Source organism: Schistocerca nitens, chromosome 1 (genome assembly GCF_023898315.1).
Source record: "Schistocerca nitens isolate TAMUIC-IGC-003100 chromosome 1, iqSchNite1.1, whole genome shotgun sequence".
NCBI lineage: Eukaryota > Metazoa > Arthropoda > Insecta > Orthoptera > Acrididae > Schistocerca > Schistocerca nitens.
Genome location: NC_064614.1, coordinates 890,641,006 through 890,668,726, shown reverse-complemented (window position 1 = coordinate 890,668,726; position 27,721 = coordinate 890,641,006). Strand labels below are relative to the sequence as shown.

At 41.5% G+C, this 27,721-nt stretch overlaps 1 protein-coding gene across 1 annotated transcript in view; it reads left to right on the top strand.

Moving 5' to 3' along the window:
• LOC126191820 (mutS protein homolog 4-like) overlaps positions 1-27,721 on the top strand; it is a 317,523-nt gene that overhangs the window by 164,080 nt on the left and 125,722 nt on the right. Inside the window, exon 10 of the mRNA XM_049932555.1 lies at positions 13,498-13,637. Coding sequence (XP_049788512.1) covers positions 13,498-13,637 — 140 coding nt within the window. The remainder of the gene's footprint in view (positions 1-13,497; positions 13,638-27,721) is intronic.

Sequence of the window (27,721 nt, the reverse complement as noted above, 5' to 3'; positions counted from 1 at the left end):
TGGGATCCATACCAGATCGGGTTGACGGAGGAGATAGAGAAGATCCAAAGAAGAGCGGCGCGTTTCGTCAAAGGGTTATTTGGTAACCGTGATAGCGTTACGGAGATGTTTAATAAACTCAAGTGGCAGACTCTGCAAGAGAGGCGCTCTGCATCGCGGTGTAGCTTGCTCGCCAGGTTTCGAGAGGGTGCATTTCTGGATGAGGTATCGAATATATTGTTTCCCCTTACTTATACCTCCCGAGGAGATCATGAATGTAAAATTAGAGAGATTAGAGCGCACACGGAGGCTTTCAGACACTCGTTCTTCCCGCGAACCATACGCAACTGGAACAGGAAAGGGAGGTAATGACAGTGGCACATAAAGTGCCCTCCGCCACACACCGTTGGGTGGCTTGCGGAGTATAGATGTAGATGTAGATGTAGGAAAGCACACACTGCTTCTGTATGTAACGCCTTTCCAAACCACTATGAGAATGAGACAAACATGGCTGTGAACAGTGTGTGAGTAGTGATGGTGTCATGAAGCAAGTTATACCCTGAAGTGTGTCAGTTCAACAAACTATTGAGAATGCAGGTGGACATGTGTGCAGCAGCAATGTTGGTGAATTCTCGTCTTATGTGGATATCAGTCCTGCCCTCTGACTACAGTTGTCACAGAGGCTGGAGAGTAATAACAAACAACAGATTCCCATTCTTGAGCAGTTTATTTGCAAGTCTGTGGTTCGTTCATTAACATTCCTAGTTGTGGACAATGCTTACATTGAAAATCTGTTTGGTTTAGATGCTTTTAAAATTCTCCATCAGTGATGAAGTGCATTTGGTTTCTCAGCAAGTTCTGTATCAACAGTTAGATATTCTCTGTGCCTAATTTTCCTCTCTGTTTTCTCCAGGAGGGTTGTGCAACAAAACCTCAGGCTCATATTATGATGAAACAGTCTGCCTGGCCCCATTTTTTCTGGGTCTGCCCATATTGGTAACTTTACAGGATCAAGTAAAAGCAGCTTAGATCATCTTCAATCCTTTGATGTTATTTGATGTATTTCTTCCAGTGAATGGTCAACACCAGTGGTGACAGAAAAATCCTACAGGTAAATTATACCGCAGTGGTGATTTTTGATGTACCTTCACTCATAATGTGCATGATATCAGAGATCGTGCATCCATACAGTTCACAGGCCTTCTTATAGAGGCCACCTAGGTCATCTCCCTGGTGCACTCTGGCGAACCTCCAAAGAAACAATATTATTTAAGTGATCGCAAATGGGTGCTCGGCCTGTTCTATGACCTGTAATACTATTGTCCATTCATTGTATTCAATGCTATGTGCAGTCTGTTCTTCATTGTATTTTATGTTGGCTCTATAAAGTATTATGTTCTATAAATCATTTTTGTTCTTGCTTTAACAATTTTTAAAAATCTATGAGGGTGGTTTGGAAGTTCTTGGAACAGAATAGAAAAGAAGTACTTACATCAGTGAAACTTTCTTTTTATTTTTCAATGTAGTCTTCTTGTAGATTAATGCACTTGGTCCAACGAAGTTCCAGTGCCTTGATCTCATCTCAAAAATGAGTTACCTTAAGGTCTGTAAAATAATTGCCAACTCTGGCTATCAGTTCTTTGTTTGAAGTGAATCTTCGTCCTCCAAGAAAAATTTTCAGTTTTGGGAAGAGATGGAAGTCTGACGGTTCTATATCAGGTGAATAAGGCAGGTGTGTCAACAACTCATACCTTAGTTCATGTAATTTTGCTATGCTCACGACAAGTGTGTGCGGGTGTGCAAAACCAGATTCACGGCACCCATCTTGCAGGTAATGTTTTCGTTTCTAATTCTTCAGTTAAACCGAGCGAGGTGGCGCAGTGGTTAGCACACTGGACTCGCATTCGGGAGGACGACGGTTCAATCCCGTCTCCGGCCATACTGATTTAGGTTTTCCGTGATTTCCCTAAATCGCTTCAGGCAAATGCCGGGATGGTTCCTTTGAAAGGGCACGGCCGATTTCCTTCCCCATCCTTCCCTCACCCGAGCTTGCGCTCCGTCTCTAATGACCTCGTTGTCGACGGGACGTTAAACACTAATATCCTCCTCCTCCCTCCTCTCTCTTCAGTTAAAATGTGATACACCCTTTCAGATGACATCTGGCAAGTGTGAGCAATTTCATGCACTTTCAATCCTCCATGACCATTTTGTGCACTTTTACAATGATTTCTGAAGTAGTGACACATCTTGGCCAACCATTGCACGGACCATCATCTAAGCTCTCCTGACCAAATTTAAATTCATTTTTCCACTTGGCAACAGTTGAATATGAAGGAACAGAGCCCCCAGTGTATTCTGGAAATCAGCATGAATGTCCTTTGCTTTCACACCTTTCTTTACGAAGTACTTAATCACTGCTCGAATCTCAATTTTTTTCCATCTTCATAAATCACTACACGGGAGCACCAACAGAGCCACGTCACTGCCACAGGTCTCTTTCAAGAGCAGTGACATGGCACGTGTTTACAGGCAACAGTCCAATGAACATCACGTGAACAACTCATTGCGCTAGGGCTGATCTCTCATGGTGATTCCGAGAACTTTTCAAACCACCCTCGTATTAATGCACAGTCAATCATTGGTACCTACCCTTTGCTGCATCCTGACAAGCTGTCAGCAAAATGTCAAATGGCCATTATTTTCAAAGAATGACTTGGCCGAGGCATATTTAGAAGAAGCTAAATGTCTTCTAGTTACCAAACCCCATCTGTGCATTATCAGTACCAGTGTTTGTCTTTTGGTGTGGCAAGTGCACCAGCTCTGTTTCAGTGCTTTTTAGAGAAACTTATTCATCAGTTTCAGGCTTGATCAAGTATTTAGATGACATGGTAGTGTCTGGTGCCTCTACAAAAGAACATGTGCAGAACCTTCATGCTCTATTTTCTGTTTTACAGTATTCAGGGGTAAAGTGCAATTTAGACAGCCATCCATTTTTTATTTAGGTTTTGAAATGTCACATTCTGGCATTAAACCATTGCACCAACATATTGATGATATTGCTGCATTGCCACACCCCCCTTCCATCAAAGGATTACAGGTAATTTTAGGTAAAATTGTGTACTACCACAAATTCATGCTGGATGCTGCTACTGTGGCAAAACCACTTCATGCAGTATTACATAAAGATGTTCCTTTCCACTGGTTGCTGGCTTGTGATCAGGCATTCAAGTTGTTGAAATCTAAGCTGCAATCAGCTCCTTGTTTGACCACTTTTCAGCCAGACCAGACAAATCTCTGGCATGTGCTTCTGATCCTTTCAGAAATTATTTAGTATTACAGGATCATCTTTCTATTTGAGACAGAGAACTGCTGTTAGCTACAGAGACACAGCTCCCTGGGTTGAAGTCCTGTCTGCCCTTTGGCATGAGGTTAGCATTTATTAGATGTGAACCACTGGTGTGTGTCACACAGTGTTAGCACAAAGGCATGTCTTTTGGCCAGACATAGATGAGGAAATAGTGCGAGTTGTTGCAGCCTGCCCACAGTGTGCCACCCATGAGGCAGCTCCCCATGCTTTTTGTTGTTGTCGTTGGATCCGAAGCAGCCTTGGGAATGAAATCATATAGATTTTGCAGGATCGTTTTTGAATTTCTACTGGATTGTTGTAATTGATGCTTATTCTAGGTTTCCATATGTGGTGCGTTGTCTGTCTAGTTCTGTGGTGGCAAAAATTTCAGCTTTGTCAAAAACTTTAACAATGGAAGGTATTCCATGTATATTAGTTACAGACAATGACCCCCAGTTCATTTCTCAGGAATTTGAAAGTTTCTAAAAAAATCGTGTCCTTTTCACTCTCAATTGAACAGGGAAGCAGAACAACTAGTCTGAACATTAAGACTCAGATGAAAAAATACATTTTGGATTTTATACCAGAAGTAGCTCTTTACTAGTTCCTCAGTTCTTGTAGGTTCAGCCTTGTTGGGGACAAGAGTCTGGGGGGGTTGTTGCACAGTTGTCAGCCCCAGACTCTGTACATCAGCTTTGGCCAATGCCAGGCCGTCTGCTGGCACCGGTGCCACAGTGCTTCCAGCCTGGCACAGCTCTTTGGGCTTGAGAGTTTGGCCTCTGGCCAAAATAGCTGCCAGCAGTACACATTGCTGATGCCTCCGTGTCATCTGCAGGACTGAGGGGAAGGTGCCGTGACACTTCGACCAGCTATGACCTACCATGGGCAGCTGCACACCGGGTGAACCACCGAGGCCCCTGCATCCTCCGTCTGCCTGGTTGTCTCCTAAATTGCAGCCAGTGTCTTTTCCTTCTCTGTTGCTCCTACTGATGTTTCCACAATTGTCTCCTCTGCTGTGGGCGCCCCCTTCAGCTGTTGGGGACCACAGCTGGACCCCAGCACCCACTCTGTCACAGCCGACGCCTCTGCCGCTGCTGCCTCCATCATAGCCAGCACTGCTTGTTCTGCCATCTTCACTGTAACCTCCTTCCCTGGTGTTGGACTCAAGTGTGGAAAATTTTGTGTGTGCACTGCTTGATAGTTCACATGCGAAGTTTATGTTTAATTCAGTCACTAGAGGCCATCTGGGCTGCTAATACAACAGCAGTTGTGTGCCCAGCCTGCTGATTGCACCCCTTGTTGGAATTAATGACTATGTAGACTGAAACACAAGGCTCCGGCAGCCACGTGTGTATCACAAATTGTATTGTACCTTGTCTTGCATGTATATGTACTGTTCAACAATAAATTATAGTGCTCTTGGGTTAGAACAATTTACATTCTATAAGAACTTTTCTGCAATGTTATAATAATAAAATTCTGTGTAGAACCTACAGCAGTGTATTAGCCATTACATAGTTACTGTTGAGTTGTGCTGTCAATTACATCCTCCACTATTACGAAGAAGTGAATAATGTAGTAATTTCCAGTCTAATGTGGGAACTACCTACAACTCAGAGAACGGATTTTTTTTAAAAAAAAAGATTCTGTGACTTACCAAACGGGAAAGTGCTGGTAGATAGACACAATAAAAAACATAAACACACACACAAATATCAATGGTTGCTTCATCAGGAAAGAGGGAAGGAGAGGGAAAGACAAAAGGATGTGGGTTTTAAGGGAGAGGGTAAGAAGTCATTCCAATCCCGGGAGCGGAAAGACTTACCTTAGGGGGAAAAAGGGACAGGTATACACCCGCACACACACACATATCCATCTGCACATATACAGACATAAGCAGCAAAACTCTTTGCCTTTACATATGTCTGCTTGTGTCTGTATATGTGCGGATGGATATGTGTGTGTGTGCGAGTGGATACCTGTCCCTCATTCTCATAATCTGCCACCACAAAACCACTCCTTTTAATACATTTACACGTAGTTTTTTCGAAATTTTCCCGAATTTCTCCACCCTTTAACGTGTTTTGGCGGCAACACAACCACCTAACCTTTATGCACATCATTGTCTACCAACCCAAGTTCAGCACAGGATCAACACAGCCCAGCTTTAACCAACACTTTTTCGCCTTTTTTCACACCAGATCTCCAGTTGCTTTCTAGTTCACCTTTATCTCTCCCCATATATTTTTATTTTCATTTTTATTTTCATTTTCATTTCAGCCTCATGTTACATTTTCCACCTTCTAATACCATGTCACCCTCACAACACCCCCGCAACGACCCCATTAAGTTTTATTTACATTCCCTCCGCAAACATGTCTTCGCCCTAGCCAGATTACGCTCCCATATTTTATTTTCTCAGGCTTGTCTGACATTTGGCATTACCCCCAAAGGCCTCACACTTAAAGTTCCCATCTCTGGCTGCAACTCTTCTTTCCATCAGTCCCTATACAAGCTCCAAACTGAACAATCCATTGCCCACACCCACCTAATCCTTCACCTACACATCAACTCAGCCAATGAACACACCCGCCAACTCCTATCCTTAATAAAAGTCCTCAATCTTTCCTCTCCCACATCCACTCCGGCTGTTCAGAGCATTCTCCTACAGGCCAGCCGCAAATTAGAACAGCATGCCACCCTCCACCTCAAAAAACTATCCAATCTCCTGGTTTCCCACCTCCGGAAAGGCAACTCACTCACCCTTCACAACCTTTCCAGCAAACCTCAACCTCCTCTCATTGCACACAAACCCAGTCTCTCCCATCTACTCAATCTCCCACTTCCAGCTCCACTCCCTCCAAAACCTCAAAATTCCAATCAACACAATCTGGAACCACAACACCCCAATTCAGTAGTTAACCTTTCCTCCAAACCTCTCTCCCAATCCGAACCCTCTGTCCTATCCAAAGGCCTCACCTTCAGCCCCACTCCCAGTTTCAACCAAACAGCCCTCGTCAAAGATTTACTGTCCTACACTCGTACTCTCTGCTGGAAATATCACTTTGCCACGAAGAACAATGATCCTAATCCTACTCCTAATGATCCAACTCCCCAAGACACTATCCAAATTGAACCCTGCCTGGAACAGTTCCGTCCTCCGTCACAGCGGGACCCACCTCCTCTTCCTCAAAATCACCCTCTCCAAACCTTCCAGGAATTTCTGACTTCCAGCTTTGCCTCTCAATCCTTCTTAAAAAACCTTAATCCTACTCCCAACATCACCACTGCTGAAGCCCAAGCTATCCGTGATCTGAAGGCTGACCGATCCATCATCATTCTTCTGGTGGACAAGGGTTCCACGACCATGGTACTTGAACGTCGGGAGTATGTGGCTGAGGGACTGCGTCAGCTTTCAGACAACACCACATACAAAGTTTGCCGAGGTAAACCCATTCCTGATGTCCAGGCGGAGCTTCAAGGAATCCTCAGAACCTTAGGCCCCCTAAAAAACCTTTCACCTGACTCCATCAACCTCCTGACCCCACCGACACCCCGCACCCCTACCTTCTACCTTCTTCCTAAAATTCACAAACCCAATCATCCCGGCCGCCCCATTGTAGCTGGTTACCAAGCCCCCACAGAATGTATCTCTGCATACGTAGATCAACACCTTCAACCCATTACATGCAGCCTCCCATCCTTCATCAAAGACACCAACCACTTTCTCGAATGCCTGGAATCCTTACCCAATCTTTTACCCCCGGAAACCATCCTTGTAACCATTGATGCCACTTCCTTATACACAAATATTCCACACATCCAGGGCCTTGCTGCGATGGAACACTTCCTTTCATGCCGATCACCTCCCATCCTACCTAAAACCTCTTTCCTCATTACCTTAGCCAGCTTCATCCTGACCCACAACTTCTTCACTTTTGAAGGCCAGACATACCAGCAATTAAAGGGAACAGCCATGGGTACCAGGATGGCCCCCTCGTACGCCAACCTATTCATGGGTCGCTTAGAGGAAGCCTTCTTGGTTACCCAGGCCTGCCAACCCAAAGTTTGGTACAGATTTATTGATGAAATCTTCAGGATCTGGACTCACAGTGAAGAAGAACTCCAGAATTTCCTCTCCAACCTCAACTCCTTTGGTTCCATCAGATTCACCTGGTCCTACTCCAAATCCCACGCCACTTTCCTTGACGTTGACCTCCATCTGTCCAATGGCCAGCTTCACACGTCCGTCCACATCAAACCCACCAACAAGCAACAGTACCTCCATTATGACAGCTGCCACTCATTCCACATCAAACGGTCCCTTCCCTACAGCCAAGGTCTTCGTGGCAAACGAATCTACTCCAGTCCGGAATCCCTGAACCATTACACCAACAACCTGAAAACAGCTTTCACATCCCGCAACTACCCTCCCGACTTGGTACAGAAGCAAATAACCAGAGCCACTTCCTCATCCCCTCAAACCCAGAACCTCCCACAGAAGAACCACAAAAGTGCCCCACTTGTGACAGGATACTTTCCGGGACTGGATCAGACTCTGAATGTGGCTCTCCAGCAGGGATACAACTTCCTCAAATCCTACCCTGAAATGAGATCCATCCTTCATGAAATCCTCCCCACTCCACCAAGAGTGTCTTTCCGCCGTCCACCTAACCTTCGTAACCTGTTAGTTCATCCCTATGAAATCCCCAAACCACCTTCCCTACCCTCTGGCTCCTACCCTTGTAACCACCCCCCCCCCCCCCCCCCGGTGTAAAACCTGTCCCATGCACCCTCCCACCACCACCTACTCCAGTCCTGTAACCCAGAAGGTGTACACGATCAAAGGCAGAGCCACGTGTGAAAGCACCCATGTGATTTACCAACTGACCTGCCTACACTGTGAAGCTTTCTATGTGGGAATGACCAGCAACAAACTGTCCATTTGCATGAATGGACACAGGCAGACAGTGTTTGTTGGTAATGAGGATCACCCTGTGGCTAAACATGCCTTGGTGCACGGCCAGCACATCTTGGCACAGTGTTACACCGTCTGGGTTATCTGGATACTTCCCACTAACACCAACCTGTCAGAACTCCAGAGATGGGAACTTCACCTTCAGCATATCCTCTCTTCTCGTTATCCGCCAGGCCTCAACCTCCGCTAATTTCAAGCTGCCGCCGCTCATACCTCCCTGTCTTTCAACAACATCTTTGCCTCTGTAGTTCTGCCTCGACTGACATCTCTGCCGAATCTCTTTGCCTTTACAAATATCTGCTTGTGTCTGTGTATGTGTGGTTGGATATGGGTGTGTGTGCGAGTGTATACCTGTCCTTTTTTCCCCCTAAGGTAAGTGTTTCCGCCCCCGGGATTGGAATGACTCCTTACCCTCTCCCTTAAAACCCACATCCTTTCGTCTTTCCCTCTCCTTCCCTCTTTCCTGATGAAGCAACCGTTGGTTGCGAAAGCTAGAATTTTGTGTGTATGATTGTGTTTGTTTGTGTGTCTATCGACCTGCCAGCGCTTGCATATGGTAAGTCACATCATCTTTGTATATATTCATCAGGAAAGAGGGAAGGAGAGGGAAAGGCGAGAGGATGTGGGTTTTAAGGGAGAGGGTAAGGAGTCATTCCAATCCTGGGAGCGGAAAGACTTACCTTAGGAGGAAAAAAGGACAGGTATACACTCGCACACACACACATATCCATCTGCACATTCACAGACACAAGCAGACATTTGTAATGGCAAAGAGTTTGGGCAGAGATGTCAGTCGAGGCGGAAGTACAGAGGCAAAGATGTTGTTGAATGACAGGTGAGGATCTGGACTCACAGTGAAGAAGAACTCCAGAGTTTCCTCTCCAACCTCAACTCCTTTAGTTCCATCAGATTCACCTGGTCCTACTCCAAATCCCATGCCACTTTCCTTGACGTTGGCCTCCATCTGTCCAGTGGCCAGCTTCACACATCCATCCACATCAAACCCACCAACAACGAACAGTACCTACATTATGACAGCCGCCACCCATTGCACATCAAACGGTCTCTTCCCTACAGCCAAGGTCTTCGTGGAAAATGAATCTGCTCCAGTCCGGAATCCCTGAACCATTACACCAACAACCTGAAAACAGCTTTCGCATCCCGCAACCACCCTCCTGACCTGGTACAGAAGCAAATAACCAGAACCACTTCCTCATCCCCTCAAACCCAGAACCTCCCACAGAAGAACCACAAAAGTGCCCCACTTGTGACAGGATACTTTCTGGGACTGGATCAGACTCTGAATGTGGCTCTCCAGCAGGGATACGACTTCCTCAAATCCTACCCTGAAATGAGATCCATCCTTCATGAAATCCTCCCCACTCCACCAAGAGTGTCTTTCCGCCGTCCCCCTAACCTTCGTAACCTCATGGTTCATCCCTATGAAATCCACAAACCACCTTCCCTACCCTCTGGCTCCTACCCTTGTAACCACCCCCCCGGTGTAAAACCTGTCCCATGCACCCTCCCACCACCACCTACTCCAGTCCTGTAACCCGGAAGGTGTACACAATTAAAGGCAGAGCCACGTGATTTACCAACTGACCTGCCTACACTGTGAAGCTTTCTGTGTGGGAATGACCAGCAACAAACTGTCCATTCGTATGAATGGACATAGGCAGACAGTGTTTGTTGGTAATGAGGATCATCCTGTGGCTAAACATGCCTTGGTGCACGGCCAGCACATCTTGGCACAGTGTTACACCGTCCGGGTTATGTGGATACTTCCCACTAACACCAACCTGTCAGAACTCCGGAGATGGGAACTTGCCCTTCAGTATATCCTCTCCTCCCGTTACCCACCAGGCCTCAACCTCCACTGATTTCAAGTTGCCGCCGCTACCTCACCTGTCATTCAACAACATCTTTGCCTCTGTACTTCCGCCTCGACTGACATCTCTGTCGAATCTCTTTGCCTTTACAAATGTCTGCTTGTGTCTGTGTATGTGCGGATGGATATGTGTGTGTGTGCAAGTGTATACCTGTCCTTTTTCCCCCTAAGGTAAGTCTTTCCATTCCCGGGATTGGAATGACTCCTTACCATCTCCCTTAAAACCCACATCCTCTCGTCTTTCCCTCTCCTTCCCCCTTTCCTGATGAAGCAACCCTCCAAACGAAGGTGTTTGTATGTTGATAGAGACACTAACAAACACACACACACAAAATTCAAGCTTTCGCAACCAACGGTTGCTTTATCAGGAAAGAGGGAAGGAGAGGTAAAGACGAAAGGATGTGGGTTTTAAGGGAGAGGGTAAGGAGTCATTCCAACCCCGGGAGCGGATAGACTTACCTTTAGGGGAAAAAGGGACAGGTATACTCTCACTCACACACACACACACACACACACGCTCTCACTCACACACACACACACACACACACACGCTCTCACTCACACACACACACACACACACATATATATCCATCCGCACATATACAGACATATGTCTGCTTGTGTCTGTATATGTGTGGATGGATATGTGTGTGTGTGTGCAAGTGTATACCTGTTCCTTTTTCCCCCTAAGGTAAGTCTTTCCGCTCCCAGGATTGGAATGACTCCTTACCCTCTCCCTTAAAACCCACATCCTTTTGTCTTTCCCTCTCCTTCCCTCTTTCCTGATGAAGCAACTGTTGGTTGCTAAAGCTTGAATTTTGTGTGTGTGTTTGTGTTTGTTAGTGTCTCTATCAACATACCAACGCTTATATATATAAATATCTATTTTTCCATCATACATGCATTATGCAAATACAAAGTTTGTATCACATTTTAATTTCAAAGGCTGTAAACTCCGGTACATAGTGTCCTGTGTTAATGTTAGTATTGAATAGAAATAATATCCTTATTGGTAACTTACATAATCAGTATTACAATGCTGTGAAGTACTGATAATAGTAATGACCTTTAAAAAATAATTTAGTTTTGTCACCGGAACACAGTTGAACCATTTTGTTTTTAACTTCTTTGCTTATTTAGTAAACATAGTAATAGTCCCATATAAGTTGTTAATTTTTATTTTTACATGTCTGGTTTTGATCCTCTGAAGTGATCACATCATATCTACATTTCTGGATGACAGTAGGAATTGCTGGCATGGAGCAGGTCTGTCCATGCCAGCAAGGAGAACACTGCTGACTGTGAAGCAACAGTCGGAATGCCTAACTCCTTAAACCGATGTCTGTTAAGATGACTGAAGGAGAGCACTACATATTATTCTTACAGCACGTTTTGAGAAATGAAGATTTTATTTCTTAAAGATGAAATCAGACAATGCAAAGCACAAGTTGGAATATCAGCAATATTATGAAAAGAACAGATTCCTACCCAACGTAAAGTCGACATGTTGAGTTGAAGACAGGCAGAATGAAAAGACTGTTGCAAATTGAGCTTTTGGCCAAAGCATTCTTCAGAAAAGAAAACACATTCATTCACACACCTCAAGCATACATGTCCACTATCTCTGGTACCTCTTGTCATAATGCAACTGTCAGGTTGAATGAAAGCAGCAATCTAGAGTTGTACCTGTCATTCATCATTTATAGCCTTTCCATTTCATTCACTAGTGATATTGTTCTATTCTGTGGCCAGTTGTCCTGTTTCTTGTTTCATTACATTCCATATAACTAAAATCTATTGTTGGACTTACTGATTTCTGATGTAATGTGCTTGTTCCTTGATTTTAATAACTTTTATTAGTAATTTTCAGTAGTTTTTGTAGAGTGTAACTACTGCAGGATCTCTATTTGTTCTTGCTAACAGATATATTTCTATTTTCCATGGTTTTATACATGGCTGTAATGTCCTTTATGATCAGCTTATGCAGACAACTATTTTCAAATAATGATATAAATGAATCATGGAATAGATTAAATTTTACGTCAGCATTTGCTTCATTATAATTAACATCAAGGTCATCTCTTGTAAACTGTTCTTAAAAATATTTGTTCTGGAGTCATTAATTATTCTAACTGATATCCCCCGAGGAGTATCAGTACTGTAAGGCACTATCTTATTTATTCCAACTAACTGTGCATCATGATTATCGAGAGCATTTGTTACTGGGTATACAGTTATTTTCTTGCTTTGAACTTTACTGAAGAAAACATCATCAGTTAGGGTGCTACTGTCTTTATACACCCTTGTTGGAAAGATAATTACTGAGATCGAAAGATCCAAATAAAGTTTCCAGACCCTTTTCCCTCACAGAATCCTGTATGAAATCTACATTGAAGTCACCACGTGCTATTAACTGCTTGCTGCTGACAGCATAATAAGGAATCCAAATTCCTCATAAATGGTTCAAAATTTCCCAGTGGGGACCTATATACAGTTACAATTAAAAGTGAAGTGTTTCTCAGTATTAATTCACAAGCACACACTTCTGTGTGCTGATCATTGCAAAATCTATTTATCTCAGTGTCTTTGTACTTCATGTTCTGTCTTAATATATGTAACAACTCCTCCTTTTCCATAATCACCAAGGTGCTTGAGTGGAATCTTTCACCTAACCCTGTAGTTACATAGTCAGACAGGCACAGGATGTCTCTCTTTTCAGAGTTCTCTAAATTTTCTAGACAAGAAACTCCTCTACCTTATCACTCAATTATCTGAGCTTCCTTCATAACAGAGTGCCTGAATCCTGATTCTAACCTGAAAAGAGTACCCCTCTCTCTCCCTCTCCCTCCCTCCCCCCCCCCCCCCACTCTCTCTCTCTCTCTCTCTCTCTCTCTCTCTCTCTCTCTCTCTCTCTCTGACACCAGTAAACACAGGGATCTTGCTTCTTGTGATGGTCCCCACCCCCATACATTTTCTGCAAGAAGCTCAGCCAACCTATCTTTCCCTCTCTTATTCCAGTGTAGACAGGTTGACTGGAATACCTGTGTATTGTGCTTGAATGCTGATGAATTTTTTTGTACTGCTATATGTGTTTACGCAGCCCCAATCAGTCAACTACAAATGGATTCTTCCTTTCATTTTTTTTTCACACTGAAAATACTTTTTTTGCCTGTTCTTACATAATAATGACAATGGGTGGACTGACATGAAAATAAGATGTATTGGGTTTTGCTACATACATCTATTTCACATGTAGTTCTGATATTTGTTAGTGCTGATAATTTATGCTTTGTTTTGTTGCAGGATTAGTGAAAGATCTTGCAGAAGAACACAACTTACCACTGAGAGTTAATCTTAATTCCACTAGGGGCTTTCACATTCAAATGCCAGTTGGGAAGAAACAAAAATTTAATCAGACAGATCTTCCACCAGTTTTCATTCAGGTACTACTGTGTCTTTATGTATGGACTCAGACAGCTACACTAAACTACGATGCTTTAAAATAAATGTCTTATATTCAATGCATATTGATATGCTCTGTGTCAAATCACATGGTCAGTCTAGTGAATCCCATGCAATGGCTCCAGACAATAACTTTGTTATTGTGTGTAAATAATAATACGACAAAATAATTCCGCTTCATGATCATCATTACCATCTATTGGCTCATTCTGGCACTCAGCTTGTTTCAGTGATAATTTAGATAGTGAAAAACTCAGTTTTAAGATGTAGGATGAGAGTATAATCCAAGGAATACAAATTTTAAATCACCAAATGTTTTAACTTCAAGATTCAAATTACAGGAATAAATGACAAACACTGTTTTGACTGATGACCGCGTAGTTTGGTCCCTTCTACACCCAACAAATGACAACCACTGTTTTCTAATTCTATGTTGTTGTTGATGTGGTCTTCAGTCCAGAGACTAGTTTAATGCAGCTCTCCCTGGTACTCTATCCTGCACAAGCCTCTTTATCTCTGAGTAACTACTGCAACCCACATCCTTTTGAATCTGCATAGTGTATTAATCCCTAGGTCTTCCTCTACAATTCTTGCCCTCCACACTTCCATGCAATACTAAATTGGTGATCCCTTGATGCCTCATAACTTGTCCTACTGACCGATCCCTACGTCTAGTCAATTTGTGCCACAAATTCCTCTTCTTCCCAGTTCTGTTTAGTACCTCCTCATCAGTTAATGATCTACCCATCTAATCTTCAGCATTCTTCTGTAGCAATACATTTCAAAAGCTTCTATTCTCTTATCTAAATTATTTATCATCCACTTTTCACTTCCATACAAGGATACACTCCACACAAATACTTTCAGAAAAGATTTCCTGACACTTAAATCTATACTCGATCTTAATAAACTTCTCTTATTCAGAAACCCTTTCCTTGCCATTGCCAGTCTACTTTTTATATCCTCTCTACTTCAACCACCATCAGTTATTTTGCTGCCCAAATAGCAAAACTCCTTTACTACTTTCAGTGTCTCATTTCCTAATCTAATTTCCTCAGCATCACCTGATTGAATTCAACTACATTCCATTATCGTCATTTTGCTTTTGTTGATGTTCATCTTATATGCTCCTTCAAGACACTCTCCATTCCTTTCAACTGCTCTCCCGGGTCCTTTGCTGTCTCTGACAGAATTACAATGTCATCGGCAAACCTCTAAGTTTTTATTTCTTCACTGTGATTTTAATACCTACTCTGAATTTTTCTTTTGTTTCCTTTACTGCTTGCTCAGTATACAGATTGAATAACATCAGGGATAGACCACAACCCTGTCTCACTCCCTTCCCCACCACTGCTTCCCTTTCATGCCCCTCGACTTTTATAACTGCCATCTGGTTTCTGTACAAATTGTAAATAGCCTTTTGCTCACTGTATTTGACCCCTGCCACCTTCAGAATTTGAAAAAGAGTGTTCCAGACATTGCTGCCAAGAGGTTTCTTTAAGTCTACAAATGCTAGAAATGTAGGTTTGCCTTTCCTTAATCTCTCTTCTAAGGTAAGTCGTAGGGCCAGTACTGCCTTACGCATTCCAACATTTCTACAGAATCAAAACTGATCTTCCCTGAGGTTTGTGTCTACCAGTTTCCCCATTCATCTGTAAAGTATTCACATTCATATTTTTCAGCTGAGATTTATTAAACTGATAGTTTGGTAATTTTCACACCTGTCAACACCTGCTTTCTTTGGGACTTGCATTGTTGTATTCTTCTTGAAGCCTGAGGGTATTTTGCCTGTCTCATATATCTTGCCCACCATGGATGGCTCCCTCCAAGGCTATCAGTAGCTCTAATGGAATGTTGTCTGCTCCCAGGGCCTTCCATTGACTTAGGTTTTTCAGTGCTCTGTCAAATTCTTCATGCAGTATCATATCTCCCATTTCATCTTCATCTATGTACTCTTCCATTTCCATACTGTTGCCCTCAAGTACATCACCCTTGTATAGACGCTCTATATACTCCTTCCACCTTTCTGCTTTCCCTTCTTTGCTTAGAACTGGTTTTCCATCTGAGCTCTTGACATTCATACAGGTAGTTTTCTTTTCTCCAAAGATCTCTTTAATTTTCCTGCAGGCAGTGTCGATCTTACCCCTAGTGATATATACCTCTACATCCTTACATTTGTCCTCTAACCATCCCCGATTAGCCATTTTGCACTTCCTGTCGATCTCATTTTTGAGATGTTTGTATTCCTTTTCACCTGCTTCATTTACTGTGGTTTTATATTTTCTCCTTTCATCAATTAAATTCAATATCTGTTCTGTTACCCAAGGATTTCTACTAGCCCTTGTGTTTTTACCTACTTGATCCTCTGCTGCCTTCACTGTTTCATCTCTTGAAGCTACCCATTCTTCTTCTATTGTATTTATTTCCACCATTTTTGTCAATCATTCCCTAATGCTCTCTCTTAAACTCTCTACAACCTCTGTTTCTTTCAGTTTACCCAGGTCCCATGTCCTTAAATTCCCATCCTTTTGCAGTTTCTTCAGTTTTAAACTGCAGTTCCTAACCAATAAACTGTGGTCAGAGTCCACATCTGTCCCTGGAAATGTATTAAAGTTTAAAACTATGTTTCTAAATCTCTGTCTTACCATTGTATTATCTGCGAGGGTGGTTTGAAGTGTTCTCGGAAATCACCAAGAGAGGTCAGCGTTACTGCAATGAGTTGTTCATGTGATATTCATTGGGCTGTTGCCTGTAAACACATGCCACTTCAGTGCTCTTGGAAGAGAGCTGTGGCAATGACATGGCTCTGTTGTTGTTCCCACATAGTGATTTTTCGAATATGGAAAAAATCGAGATTCAAGCAGTGATTAAGTACTTCGTAAAGAAATGTATGAAAGCAAAGGACATTCATGCCAATTTCCAGAATACACTGGGGGACTGCCCTTCATATTCAATTGTTGCCAAGTGGCGAATGAATTTAAATTTGGTCGGGAAAGCTTAGATGATGCTCCGTGCAATGGTCTGCCAAGATGTGTCACTACTCCAGAAATCATTGCAAAACTGCACAAAATGAGCATGGAGGACTGAAAGTGCACGAAATTGCTCACCCTTACCAGATGTCATCTGAAAGGGTATATCAAAAACGCATGAGAATGGATGTATTGGAACAATGTTTGGCCCGTTTTAGGAGAAACAAACAAGATTTTCTGCACTAGTTTGTGACCACAGATGAAACTTGGGTGCACTACTATACCCCAGAGAAAAAAAACAACAGTCAAAGGAGTGGCAACAGCTGATTCTTCACCACCAAAGAAAGCAAAAACAATTCTTTTTGCAGGAAAGGTCGTGGTATCATTGTTCTAGGATGCAAAGGGGACTCTGTTAGTATATTATCTCCCTACTCGGCATACAATTACTGGAGAAAACTATTGTAACCTCCTGGACAAATTGTAATAAAAGATACGCAGATAAAGGCCAGGTTTAGCAAGGAAGAAAGTTATCTTCCATCAAGACAATGTGCACCCACACACATGTGATGTTGCCATGGGAAAATTACATAAACTAAGGTATGAATTGTTGCCACACCTGTCTTATTCACCTGATGTGGCTCCGTTATGCTTCCATCTCTTCCCAAAACTGAAAATTTTTCTTGGTTGACACAGATTCACTTCAAACGAAGAATTGATAGCTAGAGTTGACAACTATTTTGCAGGCCAGGAAAGTCATTTTCGATATGGGATCAAGGCACTGTAACATCATTGGGCCAAGTGCATTAATCTGCAAGGAGACTACATTGAAAACTAAAAAAAAGTTTCAGTGATGTAAGTAGTTTTCTTTCTGTTCCTTTCTGAGAACTTTTCAAACCACCCTTGTATCTGAAACCTTCCAGTGTCTCCAGGCCTCTTCCACGAATACAATCACCTTTCATTATTCTTAAACCAAGTGCTAGCTATGATTAAGTTATGCTCTGTGCAGAATTCTACCAGGCAGCTTCCTCTTTCATTCCCTATCCCCATTCCATATTCACCTACTACTTTTCCTTCTCATCCATTTCCTAGTATCAAATTCCTGTCTCCTATGACTATTAAATTTTTGTCTCCCTTATCTATCTGCCTCTTCATCATCTGCGGAGCTAGTTAGCTTATAAACTTCTACTGCTGTGGTAGCCGTGGGCTTCGTGTCTATCTCGGCTACAATAATGCGTTTATTATGCTTTTTATAATAGCTTATCCATGCTCCTATTTTTTATTCATTATTAAACCTACTCCTGCTTTACCCATATTTGATTTTGTATTTATAACCCAGTATTCACCTGATCAGAAGTCTTATTCCTCCTGCCACTGAACTTCACTAATTCCCACTATATCTAACTTGAACCTATCCATTTCCCTTTTTAAATTTTCTAACCTACTGGCCCAATCAAGGGATCTGACATTCCACGCTCTGATCTGTAGAACACTAGCTTTCTTTCTCCTGATAATGACATCCTCCTGAGTAGTCCCTGTCTGGAGATCCAGATGGGGGACTATTTTGCCTTTTACCTCTGCACTATTTTACCCAGGAGGACGCCATCATCATTTAACCTTACAGTAGAACTGCATACCCTCATGAAGAGTTAAGGCTGTAGTTTCCCCTAGTTTTCAGCCGTTTGTGGTACAAGCACAGCAAGGCTGTTTTGGTTGTGTTACAGAGCCACATCAGTCAATCATCCAGACTGTTGCCCTTGCAACTACTGAAAAGGCTGCTGCCCCTCTTGGGGAACCACATATTTGTCTGGCCTCTCAGCAGATACCCCTCCATTTTGGTTGCAACTTCGGCATGGCTATTGGCATTGCTAAGGCACACAAGCCTCCCTGCCAACAGCAAGGTCCATGTTTCATGGACTCTGAAATAAAGATCCTGGCAAGTATTTACCTTTAAGAGGCAATATTTTAGTACTACTTACAGATGCATATGAAAGAATAAGAAACTATCCTACCCCTTAACTCAACAAATCCTTCCCACCTATATAGAAATTTTATCCCTCCGTATTCAGTGACTGCACATTGACTACATCTGAAATCAGAGATGGGGCAGGCAGACATGTGACCTCGAGTAAGTGCTGACTTAGCTTCATGTGTCATATGCTTACTTTAAGGCCCTCATTTAATCCAATGAATGATCCATCAGTCAAGGTCTATATAGACAGATTAGCAAATTATAATTAATAATATTGAATAAATCCCGAAAGATTAATAATGGTAGACAATACTGCTGAATTATGTTTAAAATCAAGTAAAGATTTATTGTAACAAATGAGTAATCAGAAAATGGTAGCCTCGCATCAGAGTTAATAGTCAAATAATGAAACTGTGCAGAACAGTAAAACAACATAGTCGCAAGACATGTGCATACATATTCCCTTCTCATTCCATCAATGTAAGAAAACACATATATCATTCAAAGTTTGGTGGCAATCTTCACTAAAGTAAACCATGTAATATTGTTCATAATTTGGAATAATTTGCATGAAATAACATTAAGTCCTTGAAGCCCAACAGAAACTAACATTAACAGCAGTAAATAATTTCTAAGTTCAGATCTACACCTACTCACCCATTTGCAAAGCTGAAGTTCAAATAAAGGCTCTAAATCAATTATCAGACTGACTGCTGTTATAACCTTTAATCACTAATAAATTGCATGGATATACAAAAGTAGAAACAATAGCGGGTTACATGCTATTAACTCCGTATCTGTCATTCGACTGCCGTGCCGTGACATGCAGCTGGCGCCATTCATAGCCAGGTGGTGCTCCCGCGCTCGGCCGAGCTGCGGAGCGCCTCTATCGCCATGTTCGCGTACTGACGTAGCGGCACTTTTAAATCTCGTGGCACTGTCACAACAACTGCATGATACATTAAGTTCTCCACAGGAATACAGTACTAAATAAGACTCAGCATTTGGTCAAAGTCATGCTTATGTCCCACACTTTTCACACAGTTAAATTTTTATCTTGCACTCTAAGTCTACCTCTGCACCTTTGAGAAATGAACTAGATCCCATATCCATACACAAAACTGTATGTGTGCGGCTAGCTCACTGTATAGTGCGGCTAGCTCACTGCCCAGAATGTTATCAACATCAGCACTGCCCTTGCCTCTGCAAGTGTCTCCAGCAGACTGCAAAAATTACCAACTGTGCCGAATGGCCACAGGGATGCTGACCCATGTCCTATTATGCTCTTGATCTAATGTCAGATAACAATTAATGCAACAACTTTAGTAAAATGACCATCATTCAAAATTAACACCAGTTACATACACACACATGTCAGAATAACTGCTTCTCTTCAAAATTTGTTATTTTGCCTCCTCTCATGATAGCAAAAGTGCATCAGAACATGAACTATTAATTAAAACATCAAATTGTGCCACCAGTCCATTCCATTTCAAAGACAAAATGTACATTAAACAAACAGATATGAATCAAGCTGGCTAGCTTATCTGGAGTACCTTTCAGCTCTCTATTCATTGGTGCTTTCAGATTTTTAATTAATCATTACTTTTATTTATTATCATTTGAATAAGCAATAAATTCACTATTAAATTATAGAAATCATTTTAAATGAAACAAGAAACCTCTACAAAATGTGTATAACTGTGGTGAATGGTATTATCTACCGAAGATCAGTCAGTGAGCAATATATAGAGAAATAAACTGTGATATAAATGAAAAATGTAATGATCTAGGAGCTGTGTTCATAAATTTGAATAAATTCTTTGGTAATAAATGTTTGGGTGAAGATGGTCTTTATTTAAATACGTTAGGATCCAAAATTCTTAGTAAAATGTTCCCTGATTTGAGTAAAATTATGAAAAAATTGCAGAAACTTATAAGTAATGATGGGGATGAGAAACAGTGTTTGGTAATGAAAATGGCTGTTTGATAACAAAAACTGCAAGATCAAGGTGGTATCCAAGAAAGTGTATGCTTGAGACCATAAATAAGAAAGAACGTGCCTACGTAATGCACTTGAGTATAACTGGTCTAAGTATTGACTTTTCAAACAAAATCCATAAAGTGGATGAATTACAGATTATTCTGTTTGAATGTTGAAATATCAATGTTATTTGCCTAAATGAACACTGGTTTGCATCTGACAATATTAAGACTCCTAATAAAATTGTAAAGAGAAATCACCTGGAGACTATTGCATACTTACTCATTCTGATACAAAATATGAAATAAGAAATGATTTTAATGATTTGAATGGTGTGTGTACATTTGAAAGCTGATTTATTGAGTGAAGGGACCTAAATCTTGTAGTAGTTTCTATTTATAGGGTATCAGAGAAAGCTACAATTAAAGCTTTTCTGGTGAACTTTCATTACCTACTTGAAAAGCCCAGTAAAGAAAAAATGACAAAAAAGTAATGGCTGCTGACTTCAATATTAACACCGTAGTTGAAAGCAATGACACGTCCAAATTCACTGATTTAATAAAAAGTTTGGCTTCAAAATAAACTTCATGCAACCTGCTAGAGTAAATGCACAGTCAGCTACCTGTATTGATAATATTCTAACAAATTATGTGTTTGAAGATGTTTAAAAATTTTGCATAGATTTAGGAATCTCCGACCACTCTGCATTGTTAATTGAACTACCAGAAATTAATAAATAAATTTCATGTAAGAAAAGCCACACGAAAAGAAACTTCAGTGACAAAAATTCAGTTACATGTAGAAATAAGTTAAGAGAGGTTGAATGGCCTTACAACAGCTGTATTCCAAGTGACAGTAACTTTAACAATTTTCAATTAGCTTTCTTGAAATATTTAATCTAATTTTTCCACTTAGAACCACATGTAACAAAACGACTAATAAACTTAAATGGATAACTCAGGGTATAAAAAATTTCTAGTGCCAGGAAGAGGAAACCCCAAAATGAACTGAAATATAATAGAAACAGATGTTTTAATGAGTAGTTTCATCATTATAAAGCTATATTTAAAGAAGTTGTGAAGGCAGCCAAACAAATGGCAAACAATAAGTTCATTGTATGACACAGAAGTAAAACAAAAGCAGTGTGGCTTTTTGTCAAATGAGAGTTAGGTGTTAGGGTTAGAAGTTATGAAATTTCTAGGATTAAAGTAGGTGATAGCCTTATTGTAAAGTGAGCTCAAATATCTGAGTGTTTAAATCAATTCTTCATAAATGTGGCAAAGTCAGATGTTGATGTAGCAGAGTAAAGTAAATCCCTTTGAACTCCACCAAGAAGCTGAGTACCTTACGGATTTAAAAAAAGTCACAATAAAGGATGTGAAAAATGTAATATTATCACTAAAAATAAGAACTCTGCTGGGTGGGATGGAATACCCACTAAAGGATTAAAACAGTTGACATAACAGCACCTCCCCTAACTAAAATATTCAGCCAATCTTTTTAATAGGGATACTTTCCCGATGTTTTGAAGTATGCCAAAGTTAGACCTCTGTTCAAGAAAGGGTCGAGGGAAGACATGGGAAACCATCGGCCTATTTCTGTTATTCCAGTCCTGTCAAAAGTGTTAGAGAATGTAGCTGCAAACTAGATCAACAATTTTATTATACAAAATGATATTATTATAAGTAACCAATTTGGATTCCAACCAGGAAAAAAAAAAAAAAAAAAAAAAAAACAGAATGAGATTTTCACTCTGCAGTGGAGTTGGCGCTGATATGAAATTTCCTAGCAGATTAAAACTGTGTGCCAGGCCAAGACTCGAACTCGGGATCTTTGCCTTTCGCGGGCAAGTGCTCTACCAACTGAGCTACCCAAGCACGATTCACGCCCCATCCTCACAGCTTTACTTCTGCCAGTATCTCATCTCCTACCTTCCAAACTTTACAGCAGCTCTCCTACACACAGTTTTAATCTGCTGGGAAGTTTCATATCAGTGCACATTCCACTGCAAAGTGAAAATCTCATTCTGGAAACATCCGCCAGGCTGTGGCTAAGCCATGTCTCCGCAGTATCCTTTCTTTCAGAAGTGCCAGCTGTACAAAGTTCGCAGGAGAGCTTCTGTAAAGTTTGGAAGGTAGGAGACGAGGTACTGGCAGAAGTAAAGCTGTGAGGACGGGGCGTGAGTCGTGCTTGGGTAGCTCAGTTGGTAGAGCACTTGCCTGAAAAAGGCAAAGGTCCCGAGTTTGAGTCTCGGCCCGGCACACAGTTTTAATCTGCCAGGAAGTTTCATATCAGTGCACACTCTGCTGCAGAGTGAAAATCTCATTCTGAACACAGGAATACTTTGTGGGAGTGGGTTGTAGCTAGGGATAAGGGAACTTTTCAGTATTGACACAGATGGAAGGAGCAAGGCTTCATGGTGGTGGAAAAAATGTGAAAAATTAAGTTAAAAAATCTTAGAATTACATCCGAAAAAATTCGCAAATATACACCCAAATATCTGTAAAAAATCACGAGAAGGATGAAACGGATGCAAAAGTGGTAATCAAAATGAAATCTGAGGGAGTTGACGATAGTGAAATGCGAAAACTCACCAAAAACCTAGTAACCACCAGCAATACCTTCAGTTCAACAGCTGCCACCCGTTCCTTACCAAGAAGTCCCTGCCATACAGCCTAGCCATCAACGGTCATTGCATCTACAGTGATGAGCGGTCCCGCTTGAAATATACTGAGAGTCTCACTGAAGCCTTCACAGACCATAATTATCCTGCCAACCTTCTACAAACACAAATATCCCATGCCTTATCGTTCCAGTCTTCCACCACCTCCCAAAGTCCCATTGTCCAGCCACAGAGGAGCATTCCCCTCATAACTTAGTACCATCCAGGACTGGAGCAACTGAATTACATTCTCCGCCAGAGTTTCTACTATATCTCGTTGCGCTCAGAAATGTCCTGCCCACCATCCTTCCCATCAGCACCAGCTTTTCTGAATTGTGCAGGGAACTTTCCCTGCTATATATTCTACATTCCCATAATCCTCCGAGCCTCAACCTTTGTTACTCATTGTCCTCACCCATCCAGCCCCTTCCCTGTTCCCATTCCAGCACTACACAGCCCTGATTCCACCATTGCATGCAGTCTTTTTACTTCTCTCCTTTTCTGATATCCCCCCCCCTCCCCCCTCCATCTAATCTGCAGCACTTCATTGTCTGCAACCCATACCCTACTATCCCTCCCCTCCCTGCCCCAGCCTCGTCCTTACCCCCACTCAGTTGCCACTCCCATCTCACACTGGTGTTGCTGCTCAGAGTGTGGCCTCAGTTGCGTATGACTACAGTCATGTGTGTGTGTTTTAGTTGTGTTTGCGTGTGTGTGTGTGTGTGTGTGTGTGTGTGTGTGTGTGTGTGTTTATATGTCTTCCATTTTTGATGAAGGCCTTACTGGCTGAAAGCTTTGTTTATGGTAGTCTTATTGTTGTGCCTCTCTGCAACTCAGCATCTCTGCTGTATGGGAGTAGCAACTTTCCTTTTCATAATATTGTTATGTTCCATCCTGGACTCTCTAATATCAATTTGAATACGAGTCTTTTCATTATGTTCATCACATTTCTGATCCATATGACTGAATTGAGCATCCCAATGACTTTGCTTCTATCATTAATTTTTTTTATTAATGTATAAATTTCAATTTCCCTCTTTTTCTAAAATGGACCCCATATAGTAAAAGTTGTCAGTTTTTTTGATGTTTTCCTCTCCATGTAAAGTTCATTAGTAATATATCATCCTTTTTTATAATTAATTTGTAAAACCCAGTTTTTATATTCAATTGCTAGCTAATTACATATACAACAAAATTTGCATCCTCTACATCTTGTACCTTAATTGCTTGGTCACCAGCAAACAGTAAATGGTGCAGATATGTTCCATCAGAAATCTCTGGCCTCATTCAGACTTCAAAAACTGTTTTACCGTATACAGTCAGCATCTACCAGAATTTAGATTATTTTAAAAGGAAGGTTTACTTTTAGTGTTGTATTTATAGATAGGCTGTTGAGTAATGTAACCGTTGTGTGAAAAATAATTTTCATGTGTAGTAGTGTTCTGGGCTGAGCCACGTGGAAAATGCAAGTTTTTCTTACGTTGTAGGTGGATATGTATGGGATATGATGATTTAGTTGCATTTCTCTTATAATATTTAAAATTAGTTTATCTGAAAAGCAGGATAGATTTATAAATAATTTTAAAAAGCAGCAGACTATTTATTTTTAAACAAATGAAATATGACTACTTACCACTGCCTATCTCTGACCTAATCCACATCAGTCCACCCACTCCATGTGATACTCAGTAAAGCCTCATATATCAACAAAAATAATTCATTTTTGAGAATGTAATGCAAATGGATAGATAAGAAATCTACTCACCAAGCAGTGGCTGGAGAAGACACATATAAAGGTATTGAAATCTTAAGTTTTTGCAGCCAATGGCTCCTTCTACTGGCAGATGTATCAAAGGGGAAGGAAGAGGGGTAATGGAAAATGACTGTTGAGGTTTAAGAAATGGAGAGTGTTCAGAGAAGTCACCCCTAACACTGTGTCAGAGGAGACTTACCAGACAGGATGAAAAGGAAGGAATGACTAATTGTTGGGGACTGCACTGGATGAAATTTTCATCCAGTGCATTTCCCAGCAGTCAGTCTTTCCTTCTCATCCTATCCAATAAGTCTCCTCTGACCCAGGGTTCTGGGTGACATTACTGAACTTGCCCCATTTCCTAAATCTCACACCATTTCCTTCCCCTTCAACCTTTCTGTCAGAAGAAGGAGCCACTGTCTCTGAAAGCTTGCAAATTTCAACACCTTTATATGTGTTTCTTATCTATCCACTTACATTATACGAGGGTCATTCCATAAGTCATGGCAACTATGGTATATTGTATGAACATGTGACATCACGGTTATTGCAGTAAATACATTTGAAAGCCCACGGGAAACAGTACAGAAATTGATTGACAGAGTGGGCAGCCCACATCTACCTGTACCGTCTTTTCAATGACTGTTATTGAACAGTTTTTAACAGAGGATTGGTGTTGGACTGCGCAGGAGTTAACAACACAGATAGATATCTCAAGAGCAACAAGTGTTCCACATTTTACGGCAGGACTTGATGGTGTGCAAGAAGTGTTGAAAATGAGTACCACATCAGTAAACACAGGTGCATAAATTGATGCAATATGAGAGCAGCCATATCAATCTGGAGCAATATGAGCAGAAACTTGGATTATTGCAATTGATGAAACTTGGGCTTGAGTGTATGAACCAGAATTGAAGACCCAATTAGCAGAATGGTGTTATCCAGGTTCACCATGATGACACAAAGTGCAAGAGAATCCCTCACCCATGAAGGTCAAGCTCATTCTGGCATATGGCAATTACGATATTGGGGATTGTGACCCTGTTAGGGACAGCTGCACTATCAATGTCCAGTATTACTGCAACTTTATGCTGTACCACCTGCAGTGCACACTTCAGTGAAAACATACAGCACTGCTGGATAATGCAGTCAGACTACATGATAACACTACAACCCACACAGTGGTGTATGTGGAGCATCCTCGTCCACCCACCCTACTCACCAGACCTCAGTCCATGCAATTTCGACCTCATTCCAGAACAGAAGAAACCATTGCATGGGAGACACTTTGCAAGCAGTGCAAATATCTTCACGGTACTTCAGTGACAGGTAGCACAGATTTATGGCAATGCCAATAGCAGTCAACACCTTTCTCAATACTGTGTGGCTACACGAGAGGACTATTTTGAAGGACAGTAGTTGATTTTAAATCATTTTTGTTCCACTTGTACTGATGCCCAGTGAATTTGCATAGAGTCTGAATTTGTGTGTGTCATTTCGCCCTTTGCCATGACCTCCTGTATTGGAACCAAATTATATGCTAGCATTCAGATACACACTAACTTATTGGTTCAGCACACTTTGTGGAGCTCCCGTGTTGTCACATTATTGCAAGATATACCATAGTTGCCAAAACTTCTAGAATGACCTTCATATTTTAAGTGAAGCCTCAGTATCAGGAGGATACTGCTAGTGAGCTATATTCAGCTGTTGTTTAGGTATCACAGAGTATCATCTGGATTGGGTGAATTGATGTGGAAGTAGTGACAGCTAGGGAGGGATGTGGTGTATGTACAGAGGGAGGGCAGCAGGCAAAGAAGATAGCAGTTCAGGTGAAAAAACAGAGATTACCCAACTGCAGCCAGTGTAATTGCTTTTTTAACACAGGAATACAGAGGAACAGAATTTGAGGGAGGATGTGAAATAGAGAGTGGATGCCAAGAAAACAGTATGCAGAAGGCATATAGTGTGAGGGAGGATCCATTGATCTAAGGAGTTATTTGTTCACACAACTGAAGTGAAGGCCAGAGGAAATATGAAACTTTTAACTAAGAGGAAGGGAGTTGTGAGTGGAATGGAAATAGGAGATTAAGAAGTGGGAAGAGGTAGATGGATGACAGGGAATAGTGAAGATAAGGCTGGGAGCAATGCAGGATCAAATGTTGTGTTGGAAGAATAGGTCCTACCAGAGCTCTTTGGAGAAGCTGCTATTAGGATGGATGAACCAGATGGTAGAGGTCATGAAAAGCCATTGACGTTGACATGTTGTGCAGAGTAGCTTGCTGTGTAGCTGGGTGGTCAGTCTTGACATTGGCCACTGTTTAGCACTGACCATTCACAGAGGTTGGACGTTGTTTGGTTGGTGGTCATGGCTATCCAAAAATCTCTGCAGCAGTTGCAGTGAAGTTGATATATCATATGGCTTCTTTCCAAATGGCCTTGGGACCACTGAAGTAGCATACATCAGTGGTAGGAATAGTTAGGAACCAGATTAGTGTAAGATTGTATCAGTTGGAGAGTGGAAAAACACCAATTTAGAAGTGGTAAGAATGATTTCGGTAGGATACTGCAAATTATTATGTCTTGTCAGAGAGTGTGTTCCAAGCTTTCCACTGCAAATTGTATTGAGGGGGGTGCTAATGTGTGCCTAGTTAGCAGATGTGAGTTCACTATTCAAAGAATATTTCATGTCACACCTTTTTGTAGAACAGATGTGGATGATAGTGCC